Below are 23,527 nucleotides of genomic sequence, written 5' to 3' on the forward strand. Positions count from 1 at the left end.
TCTATTTGATTGGAGTATAAATTTTCAAAATAGTTTCTAATTATTTCTGTATTTCAGACATGTACATTGATATTTCCTTCTTCATCTTGTATTTTTAGTACATTGAGTTTTCTCTCTTTTTCTCTTTGTTAGCATGGCTAGGAGTTTATCTATTTTATTTATTTTTTCAAAGAACCAACTTTTTGTTTTGTCAATTTTTTCAGTTGTTATTTTTGTTTCGATTTCATTGATTTCAGCCCTGATTTTAATTATTTCCTATCTTCTTCCACTTTTCATTAATTTTTTATTTGTTTTAATTAGTTTTATATGACAGTAGAATGCATTTATGCACTTTGATATATCACACATATATGGGATATAATTTTTCATTCTTTTGAGTATACATGTTGTTGAATCATATTGATAATGTTAATTTGAGGGCTTTGAGATGTAGTGTAAGGTCATTTATTTGTTGACTTTTTATTCTTTTAATGAATGCTCTCAATGCAATAAACTTTCCTCTTAGTACTACCTTCATAGTGTCCCAGAGATTTTGATATGTTATATCAGTGTACTCATTTACTTCTAAGAATTTTTTTATTTCATCCTTGATTTCTTCTATCCATTCACCATTCAATAGAACATTATTTAGTCTCTAATTGTTATAGTAGCTTCTATTTTTTAATTTTATCATTGATTTCTAATTTCATTCCAGTGTGATCTGATAGAATGCAGGGTATTATCTCTGCTTTTTTTTGTATTTACTAAGAGTTGCTTTATAGCATAAGACATGGTCTGTTTTTAGAGAAGGAGCCATGTGCTGCTGAGAAGAAAGTAGATTCACTTGTTGATGGTTGAAATATTCTATATATGTCTGTTAAGTCTAAATTATTGTTTGTGTTATTTAGTTCTATAGTTTCTTTATTTAGTTTTTGTTTGGTATATCTGTCTAGTAGTGAAAGAGGTGTGTTAAAGTCATTCAGTATGATTGTGTTGTGGTCTATTTGACTCTTGAAATTGAGAAGGTTTTGTTTGATGTACATAGATGCTTCACTGCTTGGGGCATAAATATTTATAATTGTTATGTCCTGCTGATATATACTTCCCTTAAGAAGTATGAAATGTCCTTCTTTATCTCTTCTTATTAACTTTGGTTTGAAGTCTACTTTATCTGAGATGAGAATGGAATCCCCTGCTTGTTTACACAATCCATAAGAGTGATAAGTTTTTTCCTATCCTTTCACTTTCAGCCTGTGGATGTCTTTGCCCATGAGGTGAGTCTATTGAAGACAGCATATTATTATGTCTTGCTTTTTAATCCAATCTGCCAACTCTCTATCTTTTGATTGATAGGTTTAGGCAATTAACATTCAAGGTTATTATTGAGAGATGACTTTTATTCCCTGTCATTTTGGGTTTTTTTTTTCCTGGTTTTTAATTTGACTCAATTTCTCCTTTGGTTAAATATTCCTTAGTGTAGATCCTCCCTTTGCTGGTTTTCACTTAATCCTCATGGAATATTTTGTTGAAAATATTCTGTAATGTAGGCTTTCTAGTTGTGAATTCTTTGAATTTTTATTTATTATGGAAGGTTTTAATTTCATCTTTGAATCTGAAACTTAATTTTGCTGAATATAAAATTCTTGGTTGGCATCACTTTCTTTCAGAGCTTGAAATATATTATTCCAGAACCTCCTAGCTTTGAGGGTATGGGTCGAGAAATCCTTGGAGATCTGAATTGGTTTCCCCCTGTACGTAATTTTGATTTTTTTTTTCTCTCACAGACTTTAAGATTTTATCTTTATTCTCTGTGTTATTTATTCTCATTATAATGTGTCTTGGTGTGAGTCTGCTGTAGTTTTGTACATTTGGGGTCCTGTAAGCCTTTTGTATTTGATTTTCCTTTCCATTCTTAGGTTTGGGAAAATTTTTGTTATGATATCATTGAAAAGATTGTGATTCCTTTGGTTTGTGTCTCTACTCCTTCTATTATACTCTATTCTGATAACTCTTAAATTTGGTCTTTTCATGTTATCCCATAATTCTTGTATATTCTATTCATGATTTTTTATCATCTTCTCTGAATGGTTCAAATCTACTTTCAAGATTATATATTTTGTCTTCATTGCCTGACTTTCTGTCTTCCAAGTGGTCTAGTCTGTTGGTGATGCTTTTTATTGAATTTATAATTTGGTTTACTGATTCCTTCATTTTGAAGATTTCTGCTTATTGTTTTTTGAAATTTTTTGGTAGATGTTGCTGGACCTTTATTTTATACATTTATTTATATATGGTACCGAGAGTTGAATCCAGTGCCTCACACATAATAGGCAAGTGCTCTACCAGTGAGCTACAACCCAAGCACTCTGCTTGTTTATTTTTTTCACAATCTCTAACTCTTTATTGAAGTGACCATTCACTTCCTGTATCTTTTTATTTGATTTTACTCCTTAAACTATCCTTTACTTCACAGATTATTCTGAACTTCTTCTTGGACATTTCTTCTACTGTGTTATTAGTGGCTTCTGTCGTTAAAGCATCTTGGTTTGTTTGGGCGCATTGTTCCCTTGGTTTTTCATGTTGTTTGTGTGTTTTCCCATCTCGAAGTAGGATTAAGACAGCACAAATTTTACCCTGTGGACCTATAGTGTCCCTGAAGGTTTCCAGCACCTTGCCTTTATGGTGAGACCAATATCAACAGCACCCAGTATAAAAAATATATACCTTAAACCTCATAGCTCCCACTAAAGCATCTACTGCTTTCTCACATTAAACCAAAATGATGAATTCAATAACTCTCTATAGTATAAACGAAAATTTGTTAAAACGGTTTACAATTTCAAATGGTGGATTAGAGAACAGTGGTAGCATAATCCACGATGTCCATGAGGGAGGAATGGAGAAGCTAGAAGCAGAAATTCACAGGAAAAGTGGACAAGGAGCCAACAGAGATTGGCTGTTGGTTGGAGAAGAGTTGGAAAGAAAATCCAAGAAAACAGACAAGTGAGAGGAAGAATACAAACAAAGAGAAAAAAGTAAAAACATAAAAATGTAACAAAAATGCAAAACACCATTCATATATCATTGTCCTCCACACACGGATGCATGAAAAACACCCTGTTACAAATATTATAGAGATATCAGCGAATTGAAAACTAACTAACTAAATAAATAAATAAATAAATAAATAAATCTATCTTAATGGAAAGTCAAAGTGTTTCCATCAGTGTTCAAAAGCTTCTCAGCCCTGTCTCTGATGTCTATCAGGATCACCAGGCCCACAGCAACCTTCTGAGACTCAGTCACTATCCCACCAATATGGTCTTCAGATACCTCAGGCTCAGTCACACTGCAGTCCCAAGATCTCAATGCTGTTCCTACTTTCAGAGAGAGCACCAGGGATGGTCTCAGGTTGCAAACCTGAGATTCAGCAGCAAAACAAGGGCCACCAGCATTCCCAGCCACCTCCAATGCTGCAGGCACCCCCACACTGAACCTGCAGGTCCCAGCTGGAGTCCCCAGACAGGCTCTGTGGTGGTAAACCTGCTGGCTGGCACCTGGGCCCCAGACCCTGGCTGGTGTCCTAAAATGGGTGCGGCTGTGTGCAACCAAATCTGGAGTCCCCCTCACAGCAGACCTCTAGGCAGTGGTAGCAGTGTTGGTGATGTGATTGGTGGAAGCAAGTAGCATGTAAGCAGCAACAGTAGTGAAGGTAGTGAAACAGTGTCAGCAGCAGCCACAGCGGTGGCTGCAACTGTGGCTATGGGGGCAGCATTACCAGGCAATCTCTGGGGTACAGCAGCCGTGTCGGCATCAGTTGCTTCAGGGTCAGTAGTGTTTTCAGTGGTAGCAGCAGGTGGGTGTACCTGCATGGGCAGCAGCACCTAGAAAGAAGATCTCCAGGAAACCTTAGGGTGGCAAGCAGCAGTATCACAGGCAGCGGCAATGGCAGTAGCAGTGTAGGCAGCAGCTGATTGGAGAAGAGACCTCCCAGCATCAGTGGCAGTGACCTCAGAAGTAGCGACAGAGGTAGCAGTGGACAGGCCATTCCCAGAGCCCCTTTAACTGTTAACTAAAATATATGATAAGTCAGCAGCTAAATATTGCTCTCTATGGTATCATTGTGTTGTACATTTTATAGGGTACCTTGATGGCAAGAGTTAATAAACTGAAAAAAAAGTGAAGCCAACCACCTGGAGAGTAAGTTTATAGAAAAATCTTATACTTTTATAAAATGTTATATCAAGGTTTGCTTAAGAAGCTTTATTGAGACATCATTCATATACAAGTCATCCATTTAAAATATACAATTGAGGCTGAGGTTGTACCTCAGTGGTAGTGCCCTTGTCTAGCATACATCCTTTAAGTTTAATCCCCAACACTACCAAAAAATAAAATGTATATTTGAATAGGTTTTGGTAGTTCACAGAGTTGTACAGTTATTTTCACAGTTTTAGAATATTCCATCAACTTCAAAGTATCACTCACCATTTCTTCCCAAACTTCCCTGTACTAGGCAAATACTTTTCTACTTTACTATTTCTATAGGTTTCCTATTCTGTGCATTCATATAAATGGATTCATAGATATGTGACTCTTTTACTGACTTCTCTCTCTCAGTATGTTTTCAAGGATTATCCATGCTATAGCATGTGTCAGGACTTCATTTCTTTTTATTGTGGAGTAGCATTCCATTGTATGATAATCATAAATGCTTCTATTCATCAGTTGACAAACATTTGGACTGTTTCTACTTTTTGGCTCTTATGAATAATGCTGTTATGAGAATTCATGCACAGGTGTTTGGACATAATTTTTTCATGTCATTTGGGCATATACTTAGTAATAGAACTTCTTGATCATATGGTTAGTCTAAATTTTTTGAGAAACTGATTGTTTCCCAAAGTGACTACATAATTTTACATTGTTCAGCATTGTATGAAGGTTTTAGTTTCTCCGCTTCTATGCGAATACTTCTTGTTACCTTTTTGATAATAGCAATCCTAGTAGATGAGAAATGGCATCTCATTTTATTTTAATTTGCATTTTCTTATGGCTATTGATGTTGTGGATCTTTTCATGTGTTTATTGGCCATTTGTGTATCTCCTTTTGAGAATGTTTAATTTTATATTTTGCCTTTCAAAAGTGGGTTATTTTGTTTTTGTTATTGAGTTATATAAGAGTTCTTTTTATCTTCTAGATAAAAATCTCTTTTCAGTTGTGATTTGCAAACTGGAACACGAAAGTTTTTTAATTTTTGAGAAATACAGTTATTTTTCTTTTGTTACTTGTCTTTTATTGCCATTTTATGAAACCACTGCCTAATCCAGGATCACAGAGATTTATACCTGTTTCTTCCAAGACTTCTATAATTTTCGCTCTTTCCTTTGAGTCTTTGATCCATTTTGAGTTGTTTTTTGTGTATGGCATAAGATGTTAGTCCAATTTTTTCTTTTACATGTAGGTATCCAATTGTTTGAGACCATTTGTTGAAAAGCCTGTTTTTCCCCATTGTATTGTCTTATTACTCTTGTTACAACAGTTTACTGTACGTGTAAGGGTTTATTTCTGGTCTTTCATTGGGTTACATTGATCTATTAGGTCTATCCTTATAGGCAATACCACACTGTCTTGATTACCTTTGTAATAAGTTTTAAAAATAAGCTATGAATACTTGTAATTTCAGGATTATTTTGACCATGTTGTGTTCCTTGTGTTTTCAAAATGAATTTTAGAAAATGCTTCTCAATTTCTTAAAAAAAAAAAGAAAGAAAAGGCAGGTGATATGAATAAAGTTGAATCTGTAGCCCAATTTGGGGAGTATTGCATTTCTTAACAATGTTAAATCTTTCAGTTCAACAGTGTAGAATGTCTTTTAACATTTGTTTAGTTCTTTTAATTTCTTTATACAGTGTTTTGTAGTTTTCATATTATAATTCTTGTAGTTTTATTACATTTATTCCTAATTATTTTATATTTAGATCTTTTGTAAATGGAATTGTTTTCTTAATTTTATTTCTCACTATTCAATGCTAATATAAAGAAAATTGATTTTTATAAATTGAGTTATTGAATTAGTTATGTTTTTACATCAACATTAACATTGTGTTGCTAATATGGTGAATAAACACAAGGAAAAACTTGTACTATGAATGGTTTTCTATGTATACAGTTTAGGTGAAGTGCTTAGGAAGCTCTGTAAGCACCTTCTTTTTCAAAAGTAGAAATGCTTATTTAACATAAGTGCAGTTAAAAAGACTAAGCAGCTAGTATAGTTATTTTTTTAAAAAAATACTTTTGTTGTAGATGGACGGGAGACTTTTATTTTACTTATTTATTTTTATATGGTGCTGCTGAGAATCGAACCCAGTGCCTCATGCATGCTAGGCAAGTGCTCTGCCACTGAGCTACAGCCCCAGCCCCCATATCATTATTTTTCTAAGTAGTTTGATATCTTGATATTAACTGGAGGCATGTGTCCACAAAGGGATTTCATACATGATTTTTAACTGAGCCTAGTTTAGAGCCTAGCCTCTAAACTTTAATTAGATTGTTGGCTTTCTTTCAACCTGTACTTAAATTATGTGACCTTAAAACTCCTTATCTTATGCCCTTCTTCCCAGTGTTCTTCATTTTTTTCTAGGGAACTTTCAGAGATGAGTAGAAATAGATTTTATGAGACTTGCATATATTCTAGTTCTGGAGGCAGTTCTTTCTTTTGGAGTTCCACTGGTATAAAGTTATTCTATGTCATTTGCTTTTTAAATTATCCTACAGTACCTAAAAATAGAATCTCACATATAGTAAGGCATTTCTTAGACTGGTAATTGATTTTATAGGACTGCATGGAATTAGGAGGAGGCAAATTAATATTTTGGCTTATTTTTCTGAAATAAAGGCTGAGTAGGGAGGTCTAGTAGGAATATAAGGGATTTTTTTGAGTCAAAACTAAAAAAAATCAAAAAATTATTACAGAGTAGTACAGATTTTATCTTGGTCAAGTGGCTATTAGTCAAATATTAAAATTCTAGTTTGGTAGGGCTAAAAGAATCCAACTATTATGCATCAGTATAATGCACCAATAAAAATATGGAAAAATTAAAATGAGCTAAGAAGCATTGAAAGTTTTTAAAAAATCAGTATTGGGAAGGATGCAGTAATAACAAAGAGATGATATGTCAGGAACAGAGAAGTGATTTCTAGGTCCTTATCAGTGATGGCTGGTCTGAAATGGTTGACATATGCTTTTGTTTGCTTGGAGGTGGACCCTAACTTGCATCATTCTCTCTGTTGACATTAGTTAGGCTGGGAAGGAGAAACTGAGACAAATACCAAAATCAAGCCAAATGCAGACACAAGACAGTGCTTTTTTTTCACTGAACAAACTATTGGGCAAACATTTGCATATGTCCTGTCTCAGGTTATCATAAATAATCATGAAAATTCTGTGTACATAAACTTTATATTTAGTCCTAATTACTAATATATAGATTTGCAGGAAAATACTAGTGATTTTGACTGTTATTATGAAAAGCCATATTTTTCCAGCTAAGGATTACCTCTTTTTTTTTTTTTTAATTTGGTACCAGGGGTTGAACCCAGAGGTGCTTAACACTGAGCCACATCCCCAGCCTTTTTAATATATTTTTATTTTGAGACAGGGTCTCACTGAGTTGCTTAGGGACTCGCTAAATTGCTGAGACTGGTTTTGAACTCATGATCCTCCTTCCTCAGCCTCCTGAGCCACTGGGATTACAGACATGTGCCACTGTGACTGGAAAGGGTTAACTCTTTAAGTCCAGGATTTGAATTTTTTTTTATTTTGGCTGAAACTTAGTTAGATATACTTTGTTATTTTCTGCCTTCAAATGAATCACACTAAAGTTTATTCTATGTAGAGATTTATGGTCTTCATCATTAACCTTGTAATGTGCTGAAGATTTAAGTATATGCAAATATTAATGATATAAGCCCTCAGAAAGAATTCACGTAAATTGAAGGAGTACTCGCTTGGATTTTGCTTTCTAGAAAAAGTTCCAAATGTCGGGTTTGTAGAATTTTGATAGCTTTATTGAGATATAATTCATATACCATATAATTTACCCATTTAATATATATAATTGAGTGATGTTTAGTGTTTTCATGTTATATATCCATCATCAGTCAAATTTTGGAATATTTTCATCATCCCAAGAAGATGCCTATACTCCTTAGTGGTCACTCCCCATTCCTATGCAATCACCACTCTACTTTCTGAATAGATTTGCCTGTTCTGGACATTTCATATGAAAGTAATCATATAATATGTGGTATCTGTGATTGGACAAGACAATAAATTACCATTATTTAAGCCACTCACTTTATGGTATATTCTGAAATTCAGGCACTCCCAGAATCCCTTGTTGAAAACCATTTATATGAAATAATAAACTAGGAATTTAATTTGAAATATGCATTTTATATGATAGGTTTTTAGCTATGTCTTTGAAAATATTTTTAATATAGATTATTATTAAAGGATAAAATAAGAAAATCTCCATATAATGCCTCAAATGAGGACTTGGTCAGTTTTTTAGATTTTTCTTTTTTTAACTTCTTATTTATAAATAATTATAGTTTCATAGGAAGTTTACAAGATTAATATGAGAGGTTTTAGCTTCCTTTCCCTTGGTTTTTGCGAAAATTGCCTCTTACATAGCTATAGTACATGATCAAAGCCAGGAAATTGATACTAGTGCAGTGTGTTTGTATAATTATGTGCAATGTTATCATATGTAGTCACCAGCACAATCATGATACAGAACATTCATCGTAAATATCTCCCTATGTTGCCCCCTTTTTAGTCATACCTGTTCTTTTCCCACTCACCTTCCCTAATCTCTAGCAACCTCCATCATGTTCTCTATCTCTACAATAATTTTTTTTTATTTTGAGAATATTACATAAAAGAAATTATAAGCTGTGTGACCTTTTATATTTGCTTTTCTCACTCAGTGTCCTTCAGATCCATTTAAGTTAGTTCATGTGTCTGTTTATTACTGATTAGTATTACATGTTATAGATGTACCATAATGTAACCATTACATTATATTGAGGAATTCCAGTTTTAGACTATTCAGATAAAACTGCTATTATTATTAGTGTACAGGTGTTTGCATATAAGTTTTCATTTCTGTGATAAATGATCAGGAATGTAATTGTGGGAGCATATGGTAAATATATGATTATTTTCTAAAGAAAATGCCAAACTGCTTTCTAAAGTAACTACACCATTTCCAACAGCAGTGTATGAGATATCCCAGTTTCTCTGCAATTTCATATTATTACTATTTTAAAATTTAACTTTAAAATAGGTATACATTGGTTTTAAATTTCATTTCTCTAATGAATAATGAGCACTTTTTAAAAAAAAATTTACTCTTTTTTTTTGCATTACAATTCTTAATACACATATACCAAAATTTATCATATCTCTGTTTGTATATAAGGTATATTGACACCAAATTTGAATTTGGTGTCAAAAAATTTTTTTACTTGTCAGTAGACCTTTATTTTATTTATTTATATGTGATGCTGAGAATTGAACCTAGTTATCACACAATGCGAGATAAGCCCTCTACCACTGAGCTTCAACTCTAGCCCAATTAGCACTTTTAAAGTGCTTATTAATGATGTTTATCCTCTGATGAAATATCTATTCATGTTTTGGGGCTATTTTCTATTTGTTTTTGGTTTGCTGTTGAGTTTTAAAGGTTCTTCATACATTCTAGATGAGAGTTGTTTGTGAGTTGTGTGATTTGTAAATATTTTCTTCCAGTCTTGTATTTTCATTTTCTTAGTAGGGTTTTTCATGGAGAATGAGTTTTTGATAAAGTCCAATTAATTCATTTTTTAATGCATCTTACTTTTGGTTTCATGTCTGTGAATTCTTCAACAAACCCTAGTTTTGAAGATTTTCTCCTACGTTTTCTTCTAGAAGTTTTATAGTTTTATGTGTGAGGTTTAAATCTGTGATTCATTTAAAATATTAAATACTTTATTAGGTGTGAGAGTCCTGTTGAGTTAGAGTTTTTTTTTTGTTTATTTTTGCCTGTGGATAGCATATCTTTCTGATGTCATTACTGTCTTTTTATCATTGAATTATTTTTGTACTGTTGCAAAAAATTAGTGATTGTGTGTTTCTATTTTTGTTCTCCATTCATGTCCCTTGATCAATATGTCTTCCCTATCAATACCACAGACTTGATATATATTATGTCTTAAAACCACTTTATTCTTTCCCAAAATTGTTTTAATGATTTTAACTCCTTAACCTTTCCATATAAATTTTAGAATGAATTGTCTACAGCAACAGAAAGTATTGCTGAGATTTTTAATAGGAATTATGTTAAACCTTTATATCAGTTTGGGGAGAATTGACATCTTCACTGTCACGAATCTTCCAGTTCACAATTGGGGTATGTCTCTACATTTTATTTAGTTTTTATTTGATTGCACTTTGTAGTTTTCAGCATACAAGTTCTGTACATGTTTTGTTCGGGGTTACACCTGAGAGTTTCATTGTTATGCACTATTATAAATGGTTTATGTTTCTAATTTTGATTTCCAACTGCTCATTGATATATAGAAATATATCATTGAATTTTGAATGATGATCTTGTATCTTGCAACCTTACTAGTTCCAGGAACATATTTGTGTGCTCCTTCAGATTTTCTTTGCTAACCATGTGTCACTACAATTTTGCAAACATCCCAAAACAACTTCATTTACACACTTTTCTTTTCTTTTCTTGTTTTATTGCACTGGCTTAGATGACTAGCACTATGTTCAGATTTGGTGAGAGCAGATATCTTTGTCCTGATTTTAGGAAGAAAAAATACTTATGTTTTCATCTTTAAATATGATGCTAGCCATGCATTTCTTGAAGATGTTCTTTGTTAAGTTGAACTAATTTTCCTGTATTCCCAGTATTCGGCAATTTTAAAATTATGTGTTAATTTTTTTCAAATTCTTTTTATGAATGAATTCATAGAATCATGCATTTTTGCCTTTTGAAGTTGTTAATTTGATAGATAATGTTAATTGATTTTTCAAATATTGAACTAGTTTTACATCTCTGGAATAAACTGCACTTGGTAATGGTACATGTTTATTTTTATGCACTACTGAATTCTAATATTTTGTTAAAGATTTTATGTCAGTATTTATTTATTTATTTTGTTTTTGTTTCTGTCATTTTTTAATTTATATATGACAATGAAATGCATTACAATTCTTATTACACATATAGAGCACAATTTTTCATATCTCTGGTTGTATACAAAGTATATTCACACCAATTCATGTCTTCATACATGTACTTTGGATAATAATAATGATCATCACGTTCCATCATCATTTCTAACCACATGCCCCTTCCTTTCCCCCAACCCCTGTGCCCTGTCTAGAGTTCATCTGTTCCTCCCATGTTTCCTCTCCCTATCCCACTATGAATCAGCCTTCTGAAAACAATTGGCATTTGGTTATTTGGGACTGGCTAACTTCAGTTAGCATTATCTTCTCCGATGCCATCCATTTACCTGCAAATGCCATGATTTTATTCTCTTTTATTGCTGAGTAATATTTCAGTGTGTATATATGCCATATTTTTTTACCCATTCACCTATTGAAGGGCATTTAGTTTAGTTCCACAGTATAGTTATTGTGAATTGTGCTGCTGTAAACATTGATGTGTCAGTGCCCCTATAGTATGCTGTTTTTAAGTCTTTCGGGTATAGACTGAGGGGAGGGATGGTCAAATGGTGGTTCCATTCCCAATTTTCCAAGAATTCTCTATACTGATTTCCGTATTGGCTACACCAGTTTGCAGTCCCACCGGCAGTGTATGAGTGTACCCTTTTCCCCACATCCTCCCCAACACTTGTTGTTTGTATGCATAATAGCTGCCATTCTTACTGGAGTGAGATGAAATTTTAGAGTGGTTTTGATTTACATTTATCTGATTGCTAGCGATGATGAACATTTTTTCATATATTTGTCGATTGATTGTATATCATCATCTGAGAAGTGTTTCTTCAGTTCCTTGGCCCATTTATTGACTGGGATATTTGTTTTTTTGGTGTTTAACTTTTTGAGTTCTTTATCTACCCTAGAGATTTGTGGTCTATCTGATGTGTGAGGGGTAAATATTTGCTCCCAAGATGTAGGCTGTCTATTCAACTCACAGATTGTTTCTTTTGCTAAGAAACTTTGTAGTTTGAGTCCATCCCATTTATTGATTCTTGATTTAATTCTTGTGCCACAGGAGTCTCATTAAGGAAATTGGGCCCTAATCCCATATGATGGAGATTATGGACTATTTTTTCTTCTACTAGACATAGGGTCTCTGGTTTTATTCCTAAGTTCTTGATCCATTTTGAGTTGAGTTTTGTGCATGGTGAGAGATAGGGCTTTAATTTCATTTTAATGAAAATTACAGAACCCTAAAGAAATAAGTCAAAGAAGACCTTAGAAGATGGAAAGATTTACCTTGCTCTTGGGTAGACAGAATCATTATTATCAAAATGACCATATTTCCAAAAGCACTATACAGATTTAATGCAATTCTAATCAAAATCCAATGACATTCCTCATAGAAACAGAAAAAGCAATCATGAAACTCATGTGAAAAATAAGAGACCCAGAATAGCTAAAGCAATCCTTATCGGGAAGAGTGAAGCAGGTGGCATCACTACCAGATCTTAAACTATACTACAGAGAAATCATAACAAAAACAGTATGGTATTGGCACCAAAACAGATTGGTAGACCAATGCTACAGAATAGAGCACACAGAGACTAACCCACAAAATTACAATTATACATTAGACAAAGGTGCCAAAAACATGCATTGGAGAAAGGATAGCCTCTTCAACAAATGGTGCTAGGAAAACTGGAAATCTTATGTCAGTATTTAATATTCATGAAGCATAATACTTTCTAGCTTTTTAGATTATCTTTTTGTAATATGGAGAAATATTGGATACCTAACATGAATTGTAAAGTGTTCTTCATCTTTTTTTTACTAAAATTATAGAATTACTGTCAAGTAGTTAGTATAATTTTTTAGTAAAATGCTTTGGGCTGATGTATTCCTTTTATTTTTTGAAACTTAACTCCATTGCAAGCACATACTACATTTATCCATTTACCTAATTGTGGACATATGGACTATTTTCAATTTTTCCTTTTTAAACAGCACTGCCATAGTATATCCTCACACACAATATTGTTCTGTGTAGATGTGCTAACTTTTTCTAGGAAAAAGTCAACCAGGAAATAAAATTATTGGGCATGTACTTATTCAGATTTACAAAATTGCCCTCCGTGGAGGACATAAAAATTAACTCTTTCCTTCAGAGTTTAAATTTCACACTTTCTCATTTGATATTGTCAGTTACTTTAATTTTTGCCAATTTTATTATAAAGAATTACTCCATAATTTGCTTGTACATAAATAAAATGTAATGAGAATTTTGGCACAATTCCCAGAGTACTTGATTTAACACTTATTGTTCTTTACTAGCCATACCATTTGTTCATTTTCTGTTACTATAATAAAATATATAAGGCTGGTTAAATTATAAAGAAAAAATGTTTCTGTAACACATAATTTTAGAGACAAAAAGTCTAAACAACATGGTGACAGCTCAAGCAAAAATATTCACCCAATGTCCCTACATGTTATTTGCTAATGTATCAATTACAGTGAAAATCATGTCCCTACATGTTATTTGCTAATGTATCAATTACAGTGAAAAATTTTTTCCCATTGTCTGTGTGCTGTTTCTCTGTAATCAGGACTTATTGTGTGGTGTGTGTTGGGGAGTAAGGTATTATATTCATGATCTAGATACATATTGGAAGCTTGACATTTTGGATGATTTAGTTTTTATTGATTAAAACAAGCAGTGCTTCTTTTTAATTTCTTTATGTTATCTAGATATATGCATTATTTTATCTTAGTTTTAATGCTGTATTTATCACTTTTCTACTAGGCAATACTGTGATACTGAATATTCAGTTAATTGTTTTATTTTATTTGAATGAATGATTGCCTAATAACTTCTGTGAATTGGTACCAAAACAGGCCAGCTCCTTCCAGTTTGAAACTTCAAGGGAATGGACAGATACAATAGGAATAGAAAAGAGAGCAGTCATTGGAACCAATATGAATAGTCTTCCAAGAATGTCATAAGACTGAGTTTATGAATTTAGAAGGCAAACTTTGTTTTTCCCAGACTATCCTAATAATGGTCTATCAATTTACTAAAAATCTTTCTAGCCATTTCTTAATGTTGAAGTAATAGTCAAGAAGAAGCCACCTATTTCTTACATTTAAAATGAATTCAATTAATAAATGAGCCAACATGAGGGTAGAAAAGATGGTGAAATGGTAAGGACATCATTACCCTAAGTACATGTATGAAGACACGAATGGTGTGAATATACTTTGTATACAACCAGAGATATGAAAAATTCTGCTTTATATGTGTAATATGAATTGTAATGCATTCTGCTGTCATAAAGAACAAGTAAGAATAAAAAAATTTAAAAAGTAAAAAAAATGAGCCGACATTTTAAACAGACAAAACATGTCTGTTTTACACTGTATTCCTTTAGTAACTTGAGGAAGGAAATTGAGACAACAGTGATCTCAGACTAGTGTAGAGTTGTTGAAGAATAGAATATTTTTTTAAAAAAGATGTTTTATTACTACATTACAGTTATACATAATAGTGGCATTCATTTTAACATAATCATACATGCATGGAATGTAATTTGCTCCATTTCTCTCCAGTACTTTCTCTTTCCCTCTGCAACTTCTTCCCCCATTACTCCCCATCTCTACTGACCTTCCTTCTATTTATTTACTGTTCTTTAATTAGTGCTTTATAGATAACACATAAAGGTGAATGCACTTGGTATAATCATATATGTATATAGCATAATCTGGTCAATTTCATTCTATAGTTCCTCCTTTTTCCTATTCTTCCTCCCTCCTATTCATTACTCTTTCTCTATTCCACTGATCTCCCTTATATTTTCATGGGATTCTCCACCCCACCATTTTTTTCCATTATTTTGCTCTAGATTCCACATGTAACAGAAAACATTTGACCCTTGACTTTTTCAGTCTGGCTTATATCACTTAGCATGATGTTCTCCACTTCCATCCATTTACCAGCAGTTGTCATAATTTCACTCTTTATGGCTGAGTAAAATTCAATTGTATATGTATACCTATATAGTTTCTTTATTCATTCCTATATTGAAAGGTACCTGGGCTGGTTCTATAACTTGGCTATTATTAATTGTGCTTCTATAAATATTGATGTGCCTGTATCATGGTAGTATCTGATTCTTATTCTTTTGGATAAATACCAAGGAATGTGGTAGTTCATTATATGGTGGTTCCATTCCTAGTATTTTGTGGAATTTCCATACTGCTTTCCAAAGTGGCTGTACTAATTTTCAGTGCTATCAACATTTTGAGTGTACCAATTACCCCACATACTCACCAGCTTTTATTATTATTTGTATTCTTGATAATAGCCATTCTGACTGGAATGAGATAAAATCTCAATGTGGCTTTGATCAATTTTTCCTTGATTGGTAGGGATGTTGAACATTTTTTTCATTTATTTGTTGGCCATTTGTATTCCTTCTTTTAAGAAATTTCTGTTTTGATCTTTTGCCCATATATTAATTGAGTTATTTATTTATTTGATGTTAAATGTTTTGAGTTCTTTATGGATTCTAGATATTAATCCCATCAGAGGAGTGGATGGCAAAGATTTTCTTCCATTTTGTAGGCTGTTTCTTCACATTTTCTTTGCTGTGTGGAACCTTTCTCATTTAGTGCCATCTCATTTATTTTTTTCTTAGTTTTATTTCTTGAGCTTTAGGGGTTAAGGGGGCCAGGTACCTGCACTAGTATGTTGTAGTGTTTGATCCTATGTTTTCTTCTAGCAGTTGTAAAGTTTCTGGTCTAATTCCTAGGTCTTTGTTACATAGAGTTGAGTTGACTTTTGTGCAGAGTGAAAGGTAGGGGTCTAGTTTCATTCTTTTACATACAGATAACCAGTTTTTCCATTTGTTAGAAAGGCCATGTTTTCTCCACCATGTTTTTGACACTTTTGTTGAATATTCAGTACCTTATGTATGTGGGTTTGTCTGTGTTTTCTCTTTTACTGTATTTGTCTTCAAGTCTGTTTTGATGCCAGTACCATGCTGTTTTTGTTACTATAGCTCTGTAGTATAATTTGAAGTCAGGTATTGTGATGCCTCCAGCATTGCTGGCCTTGCACAGGATTGCTTTGGCTATTCTAAGACTTTTATTTTTCCAAATAAATTTAGATCTGCTTTTTCTAGTTATATGAAATACATCATTAGTATTTTGGTGGAGATTATATTGAGTCTACAATGCTTTTGGTAATATGATCATTGACAATAATAATTCTACACATCCAAGAACATGGGAGTTTTTTTTTTAAATCTTCTAAGGTCTTCAAATTCTTTCTTCAGTGTTCTATAGTTTTCATTGTAGAGGTGTTTCACCTCCTTAGGTAGATTTATTCCCAAGTATCTTATTTTTTTTTGTGCAGTTCTTATGAATGGGATACTTTCCCAGATTTTTTTCTCAGCAGATTCATTATTGGAGTAGAAGAAGATAATTGATTTTGTATGGTAATCTTGTATTCTGCTACTTTGCTGAATTTGTTTATCAGCTCTAGAAATTCTTGTGAAGTTTTTTTAGTCTTCTAGATATAAGAACATGTCATCAGGAAACAGATATAATTTGATTTCTTTTTTCCTATTCCTTTTAATTGTCTTCTCTTGCCTTATAGCTCTTTCTAAAGTTCCAAGAACTGTATTGAATAGGAGTGGTGGGAGTGGACAACCCTTGTCTTGATCTGGATTTTAGTGAAAATTTTTTTTCAATTTTTCTCCATTCAGTATGATATTAGCTTTGGGTTTGGTGCATAGAGTCTTTATAATGTTGAGTAAGTTCCTTCTATCCCCACTTTTTCTAGCATTTTTAACATGAATGGGTACTGAATTTTGTGGGCATCTTGTAAAAGTCCCAAATCCTAATGCAGTCCAAATTAAGAAGACTTAATAAGAAATCTTCCCATCTTGGCATGGAGTATCATAAATAACTCTTGTCTGGTTTGATCTAACTTTTCATATTGCATTGATAAATGTTCCTTTATTATTCAGTATTGTAGACCTCAACACAATTGATTGTACTTCTTCTAATGTTGTAAGCATTAACTGGAATCATTCTTTCTATATTTGTTTTTGCTCTTCTTTGTCTCTATTTTCCCTCTTGAATTACCTTGCATGCTCCTACTTTAAATCCCCCACCCCCATTTTTATTTTTTATGTTAGTTTTTATTATTTTTTCTATCTTTTTTTCTTTTTCTTTGCCCACTTTTCTTTTATCCCCCTTTCAACTATATATAGTATAATAGTAATTTTACTTTTAATAGTTAGTTTTTCAATCTATTTAAGAACACTATTACAATTTTATACTTGGATTAGAGAAACTGTGGAGAACATTTTCAGTAAGTTTTATTTACCTAAGGTTTATTAGCATATGGCTTTGCTCAGAAGTGATTGAAGTTTAGGGTTTAGTATCTTAAAGTGATGTTGGATTATGGGCATAACAAAGAATAGACATTGAGTAGTAATATCAATACTTGGATATTTGCCCAGCCTGTAGCACTTGAGGTAAACAAGCTCACTAAATAGTTCCTTGCATAAAAGTAGAAGAGGGAATGATTCCAGCAAATGAGTAGAGGTACAAACAATAAGAAAAAGCAGGGGAACAAGCCACCTCAAATACCCCACAACACTTCAACAACTGATCCATCGGACACCACAGTGGAGGAAAGGTCAGATAAAGAATTTAGAAAGTTCTAGTTAAAATGGTCAGTGAACTAAAAGAAGATATAAGGGATGAACTAAGAAAATATAGGAAGCGAACGATCATTTCAATAGAGTGGTAAATTCTGAAAAAGATCCAAACAGAAATCCTTTACATGAAAGATTCAATAGATCAAATTTAAAAAGGCAGTTGAAAGCATCACCCATAAAGTATACCACATAGAAGAGATGCTTAGGCCTTGAATACAAAATGTATAATCCTGAAAATAAAGTTGTCAAAAAGGAAAAGATGTTAAGAGACCATGACCAGAAATATTTTAAAAACTGGAATAGCATTGAGACCAAATATAAGAATCACTGGTGTAAAAGAAGGCATTGAAATGCAAACCAAAGAAATGCACAACCCTTTCAATGAAATAATATGAGAAAATTTACCAAACCTTAGGAATGAAATATAAATTCAAATACAAGAGGCATTTAGAAATCCAAATAGACAAGATTAAAGATCCTTCTAAGATACATTATAATTGAAATGAATACAAGGATAGAATTTTGAAAACCACAAGAGAAAAATGGGAGGTCACATTTGCAGGTAAGCCAGTTAGACTTTCCACTATTTTTTTCAGCCTAGACCCTGAGGTTCTCCATTGGCTGTGTGTTTTATCCTCAGGAAATGTCCTTTTGTAGGCCCATATATTTGAATGAGAATTGAGCTGGCAACTATTAGACTTGCAGCTGTGGATCCTCCTAGAAGTGCTGTGGTACAGGGGCCGCTTGCTGTGTTGTTATGATGTTTTTGTCAATAGATGCTTATTAGTCAAGAGGCCAAAGTCAGGGTTCTTGGAGGATGCTTTGTCTGCTGTTTCTGTTGGGTCAGGGCTCAGGGCTGTTATGCTTACTGCTGTGAAATGCTGGGTGCTGACTTCCCTCTGCTGGGACTTGTCATAACCCTATCTAAGGATTCAGTGGTTGTCTGCAAATCTTGGGCCTGTGAGTGCAGGATCTCTGTGCATGATTTTTGGCACAGAAGCTTCCATCCTGGCTGCTGCAGATTACTAGGATTTTAGGTGTCAGTTGGTCCATCTTTGCCTGAACTTCCATGAGGCTGGGTTGGAGTTAGCACTTCTCAGGAGTGATTTGCTCTCAGGTAAGACTCCATCATACTCCTCTTGTCTGTAGTGAAGGGGAGGGAGTTCCAGTAATCATCAGCCAACAGAGATCACTCTACAAACTCCTTCTAGATGGATTACTGAAACAACCTGTTTCAGAAGCATTCTGTATGATTTTATTATTTTGTGTAGGTGGGGGAAGAAACTATATTAACTTAATTTCTTCTAAGGAGGCCACCTTGCTGTGGACTCTACAGAATGGCTGCCTTGCCAGGCATAGCATTCTGCCCACAATTTGAATTGAACTCTTTCACTGTCTCTGTTGCACCAGTAGTTTTAACTTGGTTTGCTTTTCTTTCTGACTATTGTTAAGGAAGTAAGCTTATGGGATTTTTCTCTCCCTTTTTCTCTTGTTGTTCCTCCTCTCTCTAACCTCCCTCTGGTCAGGGGTCAGGGTTAAGGAATTCTTTTCCCATTTTCTGCTCCAGTATCCAAATTCCAAATTCCTACAAGTCTCAAGCTGTCCAATATTGAGTTTTACTCTTGTCACTCACCTGTCTGATCAGCTGTTGTTTCACTGCTTTATTTCTGAGCTGTAGATTTACAAGTTGCTGCCTAGATCCACTCTGCCATCTCCTGAGTCTGAGAATAGAATTCTTAACATTCTTTTTAAGTAGAATAAAATAAACTAGAATTACTATCATTCCCCCCCCCACTTTTTTAAATCTAGTACATTTGGCAAGTTCTTCCCAGTTGTGTAATCTCTAACTTTTACACACATTGGCAGTTTCAGCAGCATAAAATGTGCTCACTTAAAGTTTTAATGATTTCTCTCACTTAGTATGTCTTTTACAGAATTCCAAGAATATATTTTTAAATTTCAGATTTCCTCAAGTTGCTGGAATACAGTTTGGATTTGATCCAGATGCAGAACCAGGACACCGAATCATAAGAGATACTGTAAAAGTTCAAGGACAATACTTACAGAAAAAAAAAATTTACCTCCTTGCTATTAAAGAGTATATTGCAAATGTGAGATTAATTTCTTTTGAAAAGGTTTTAAATAAATTCATTATCTTATGTTACTATATATTAATTTTAATGTATATAAAAACATAATTTTCTTTCTGATTATTTCAGATCCTCTGTAATTTAAATAAATATTTTCCATTATATTTTTATAATTAATTAAATTTATTATATGTAGGTATGATTTCATTGTTTTTATTATTAGATTTAAAAATACAGAGCATCTGAAATTCATGCTTATTCTCTAAATGATTGAAAGTGCCAGAATAAAAAATTCCATAAAGGATTGCTGAACTTTAAATTTAATGAAAAACACTTCTAACACATTTACATATTTTGTTTATGTCATATTTAGTCATGTAGAATAAACTTTGATGACTAATTTATAAGGACTTTGATTCAGTGGGTTCTTCTGTATCTGAGTATGGAACAGTGAAGGTGATGACAGGAAGCTTGGTAGACGTGCAGATTCCACATTACTATTCATTTAATGAGTTTCAGATGGGTTCAGGAATCCAAGTCTAAGAAGATCTCCCAGTTGAGGGGAGGCTGTTTCCACAACTGTGTTTAGATATTTATGGTAGGTGACCTATTCTCTTAAGGCTGTTAAGCAACAGAGCTAAGGATAATTTCAGGGGGATCATGTCTAGATCCTAGGAGTGGGTCAGGAATTTAGAATATCAATTTACATAAAAGGAAATATATGTCTTGGTATATGTGCATGATATTCACTTCAGTCCCAACAGTTAATTTAAAAGATATACATTCATTTATTAATATTTTAGACTAAAAATTAAAATGTTTTGATATTCCAGGGGAAGGATGGTTACAGTATGCTTAAAAGTTGTCCTCGAATGTTTGACACAGAAACTGCACAAGTACTTTCTACAGTAGTCATGAATCACTTTGAGTCAATAAAAATATTGCAGGGAAGGAAGAAGTGCCTTTCAGGTCATCGAATGAGTTTAATTACTACTACAAGCAAATCACCATCACTAACAGGTGATAATATAGTTTTCTTTTATTAGAAATGCTTCTTTTTTGAGCAATTTTTTATTACCTTCAGGGCATTGGAAAATAGTATTTGGCTTATTGTTTTTACTATATTTTGGGAAATAGGAATAAAATAAAGGCTGAGATTTATTTGCCAAGGTGTAAAAAGCTAGATCGAAGGAAAGTACAAATGGTTATAAGAAAGGCATAAAAAAAAATTCAAAGCTTAAAAGCACACATAAGTGAAAATTGTATATTTTTCAAATTCTACTCTTTCTCTAACTTAACTACTCCCCCCACAACTTCTAATTAGTGAGATTGGCATCCTGTAAAATATCTTGTTTATTTTTCCTATTTGATAAGCACTGTGCATTGGCATCTAGAGTTCATCTTATCGATTTGGTTTAGAACTTTTATTCTTTTAAAAATGTCAGTTAACAATAATTAAAGACAAGAGTGGGCTAAACTCATAATGGGTTTTTATAATTGGTTAATTGATAAAATAATTGTCTTCCTAAATATACCCATTTTCTGAAAGTTATATTCATAGTTTTGAAAGCAAATTACATATTTTTAATACAAGAAAATAAGGTTTTTAATGACCATACTTGGTAATAACCATACTTTGTGTCCATTTGGTTTCTTTGAAACATGAAATAAGAAGATAGAATTAAAAATATCACATTATAAAATATATAATCTAGTACATCTTTTCATTTAAATAAAGTATACACTGAACTGATAATCCTCTTTAGAATATATATAATAATATTTTGAAAGCTCTTCTTAAAAAATTTACATATTCATGGGGTATCTAGGATGTTTCCATACATGGTGTAATGTTCAAATCAAGGTAAATATATGTATCTCTTCAAATATTTATCATTTTTCTTTATAATCTTTAAAATAAAAATGAATTAACATCCTTTTGATTATATATACATTTATTAAATGATGAAATTTTATTCTTGGTTGTACAGTTGATTGTGAAGAATGACTATTCAGAGAAATTCTGATTAAAATTTTTTCATTAGTTATATATAATTTTTAAGTATTTACTTTTGTAGTCATGATGAATTTAACTGGTTTTACTGTACTTATAGCCTTTGAGGAAGAGTCAAATAAACCATCATCAATAATTGCAGTACCTGGCATTGAAGGACGAATTTGCCACATTTCTCAGGATATGAAAGAACATTTGCACCAACTTAGAACTGAAAGAAAAAAAGGCTTAAGAACTTTTCCCACCATTAGTGATAATACGTCTGAGAATTCTGATTCTGATTGAAATATAATATGGGTATTGTGTTTTATTAGTCAGTGCCAAAGTGAATCTGACCAATTAACACAATTTTAGCATTGTTAAACACAGTAATGTAAATGATTCTTTTGTACTGTTCTAGAATTGATGTTAATTCAAAGAATATTTCTGTAAATATTCTTCTTATTTGATTCTTATCAAGTCATATAACTTTTGACTTTTCTGTGGTTATGCAGGAAACAATATTTGTACACATATATGTACACAATATATGTACACTTGTGAATAAGTTTGTGATTTAAGTCTATTACATAATGTTTCCAGATTAAATTACTTCACTGTTCACCTTTTTTACAGTATTTATTTATATATTATCTTTTTTCTCTCTTAATTTTGCTTTGCTTATCTTCTCTATCTAAAATAATATACTTTTCCTTCCATTTTTAGTTTAAGACTATTTTATTTTGCTATTATAACTCATTTGATCCAGAATTTAAAAAAATAAGGTAAATTTATCTAACACTGATCATTACTATTCTTTGTAACTTTAATGATGTTGTAAAGTATGGAAGCAATGGGATAATAAATATTTTTAGAAGTCCTGAGTTTTTCATCTTAAATAGACAGCATACTTTTTAAAATGCAGTTTGCTTACATTATAATTTCAATTAAAGAAATCTTTCTTACCAGAAAACAATGAGAAGGAAGGATGTAGTACTTACCAGTAAGCCATAATGAAAAATTTTGCTTCATAATTATTTAAAATCAGATTGGACAAAATTCAAAATGGGTAATTAATTAATTGATTAATAAAATTATGGTCCTTTCTAAATATACCTCATCTATGATAGTTTTAAGTTTATAATTTTTAAAAAATATTTTTAGTTGTCAGTGTACCTTTATTTTATTTATATGTGTTGCTGAGAATCGAACCCAGTGTCTCACACATACTAAGCAAGCACTCTACCATTGAGCTACAACTGTAGCCCTAAGTTTATAATTTTTAAAGTAAGTTTTCCTTCCTTTTTTCAGTTAAGAGCTGTGCATATTGTAATTATGGAAAAGGGACATTTTCTATTTTAGGGAGGCTATGTGTATCTTTTTCTAGTTTGTAGAAGGAAAAAGACATTCTGAATTGTGTCTGTATTGTAAGTTGTGAATAATAGTAACCATACATTAGCATAATTAATGTAAATAGGAGTTTATCTGGTAGAAGGAACTCTG

General features: G+C 32.5%; 1 protein-coding gene and 1 non-coding gene across 2 annotated transcripts in view; one reads left to right on the forward strand and one right to left on the reverse strand.

Annotated features, from left to right (window-relative positions):
• LOC107139293 (snake venom 5'-nucleotidase-like) overlaps positions 1-22,426 on the forward strand; it is a 60,386-nt gene extending 37,960 nt beyond the window's left edge. Inside the window, exons 6-8 of the mRNA XM_015482174.2 lie at positions 19,905-20,052; positions 20,865-21,051; positions 22,146-22,426. Coding sequence (XP_015337660.1) covers positions 19,905-20,052; positions 20,865-21,051; positions 22,146-22,330 — 520 coding nt within the window. The 3' untranslated portion in view covers positions 22,331-22,426. The remainder of the gene's footprint in view (positions 1-19,904; positions 20,053-20,864; positions 21,052-22,145) is intronic.
• On the reverse strand, positions 6,326-6,397 carry Trnaa-agc. Its single transcript has one exon. It is a non-coding gene; the product is annotated as a tRNA-Ala (tRNA).
• Positions 22,427-23,527: the final 1,101 nt, after the last annotated feature.

Source organism: Marmota marmota, unplaced genomic scaffold (genome assembly GCF_001458135.2).
Source record: "Marmota marmota marmota unplaced genomic scaffold, marMar, whole genome shotgun sequence".
NCBI classification, from domain to species: domain Eukaryota; kingdom Metazoa; phylum Chordata; class Mammalia; order Rodentia; family Sciuridae; genus Marmota; species Marmota marmota.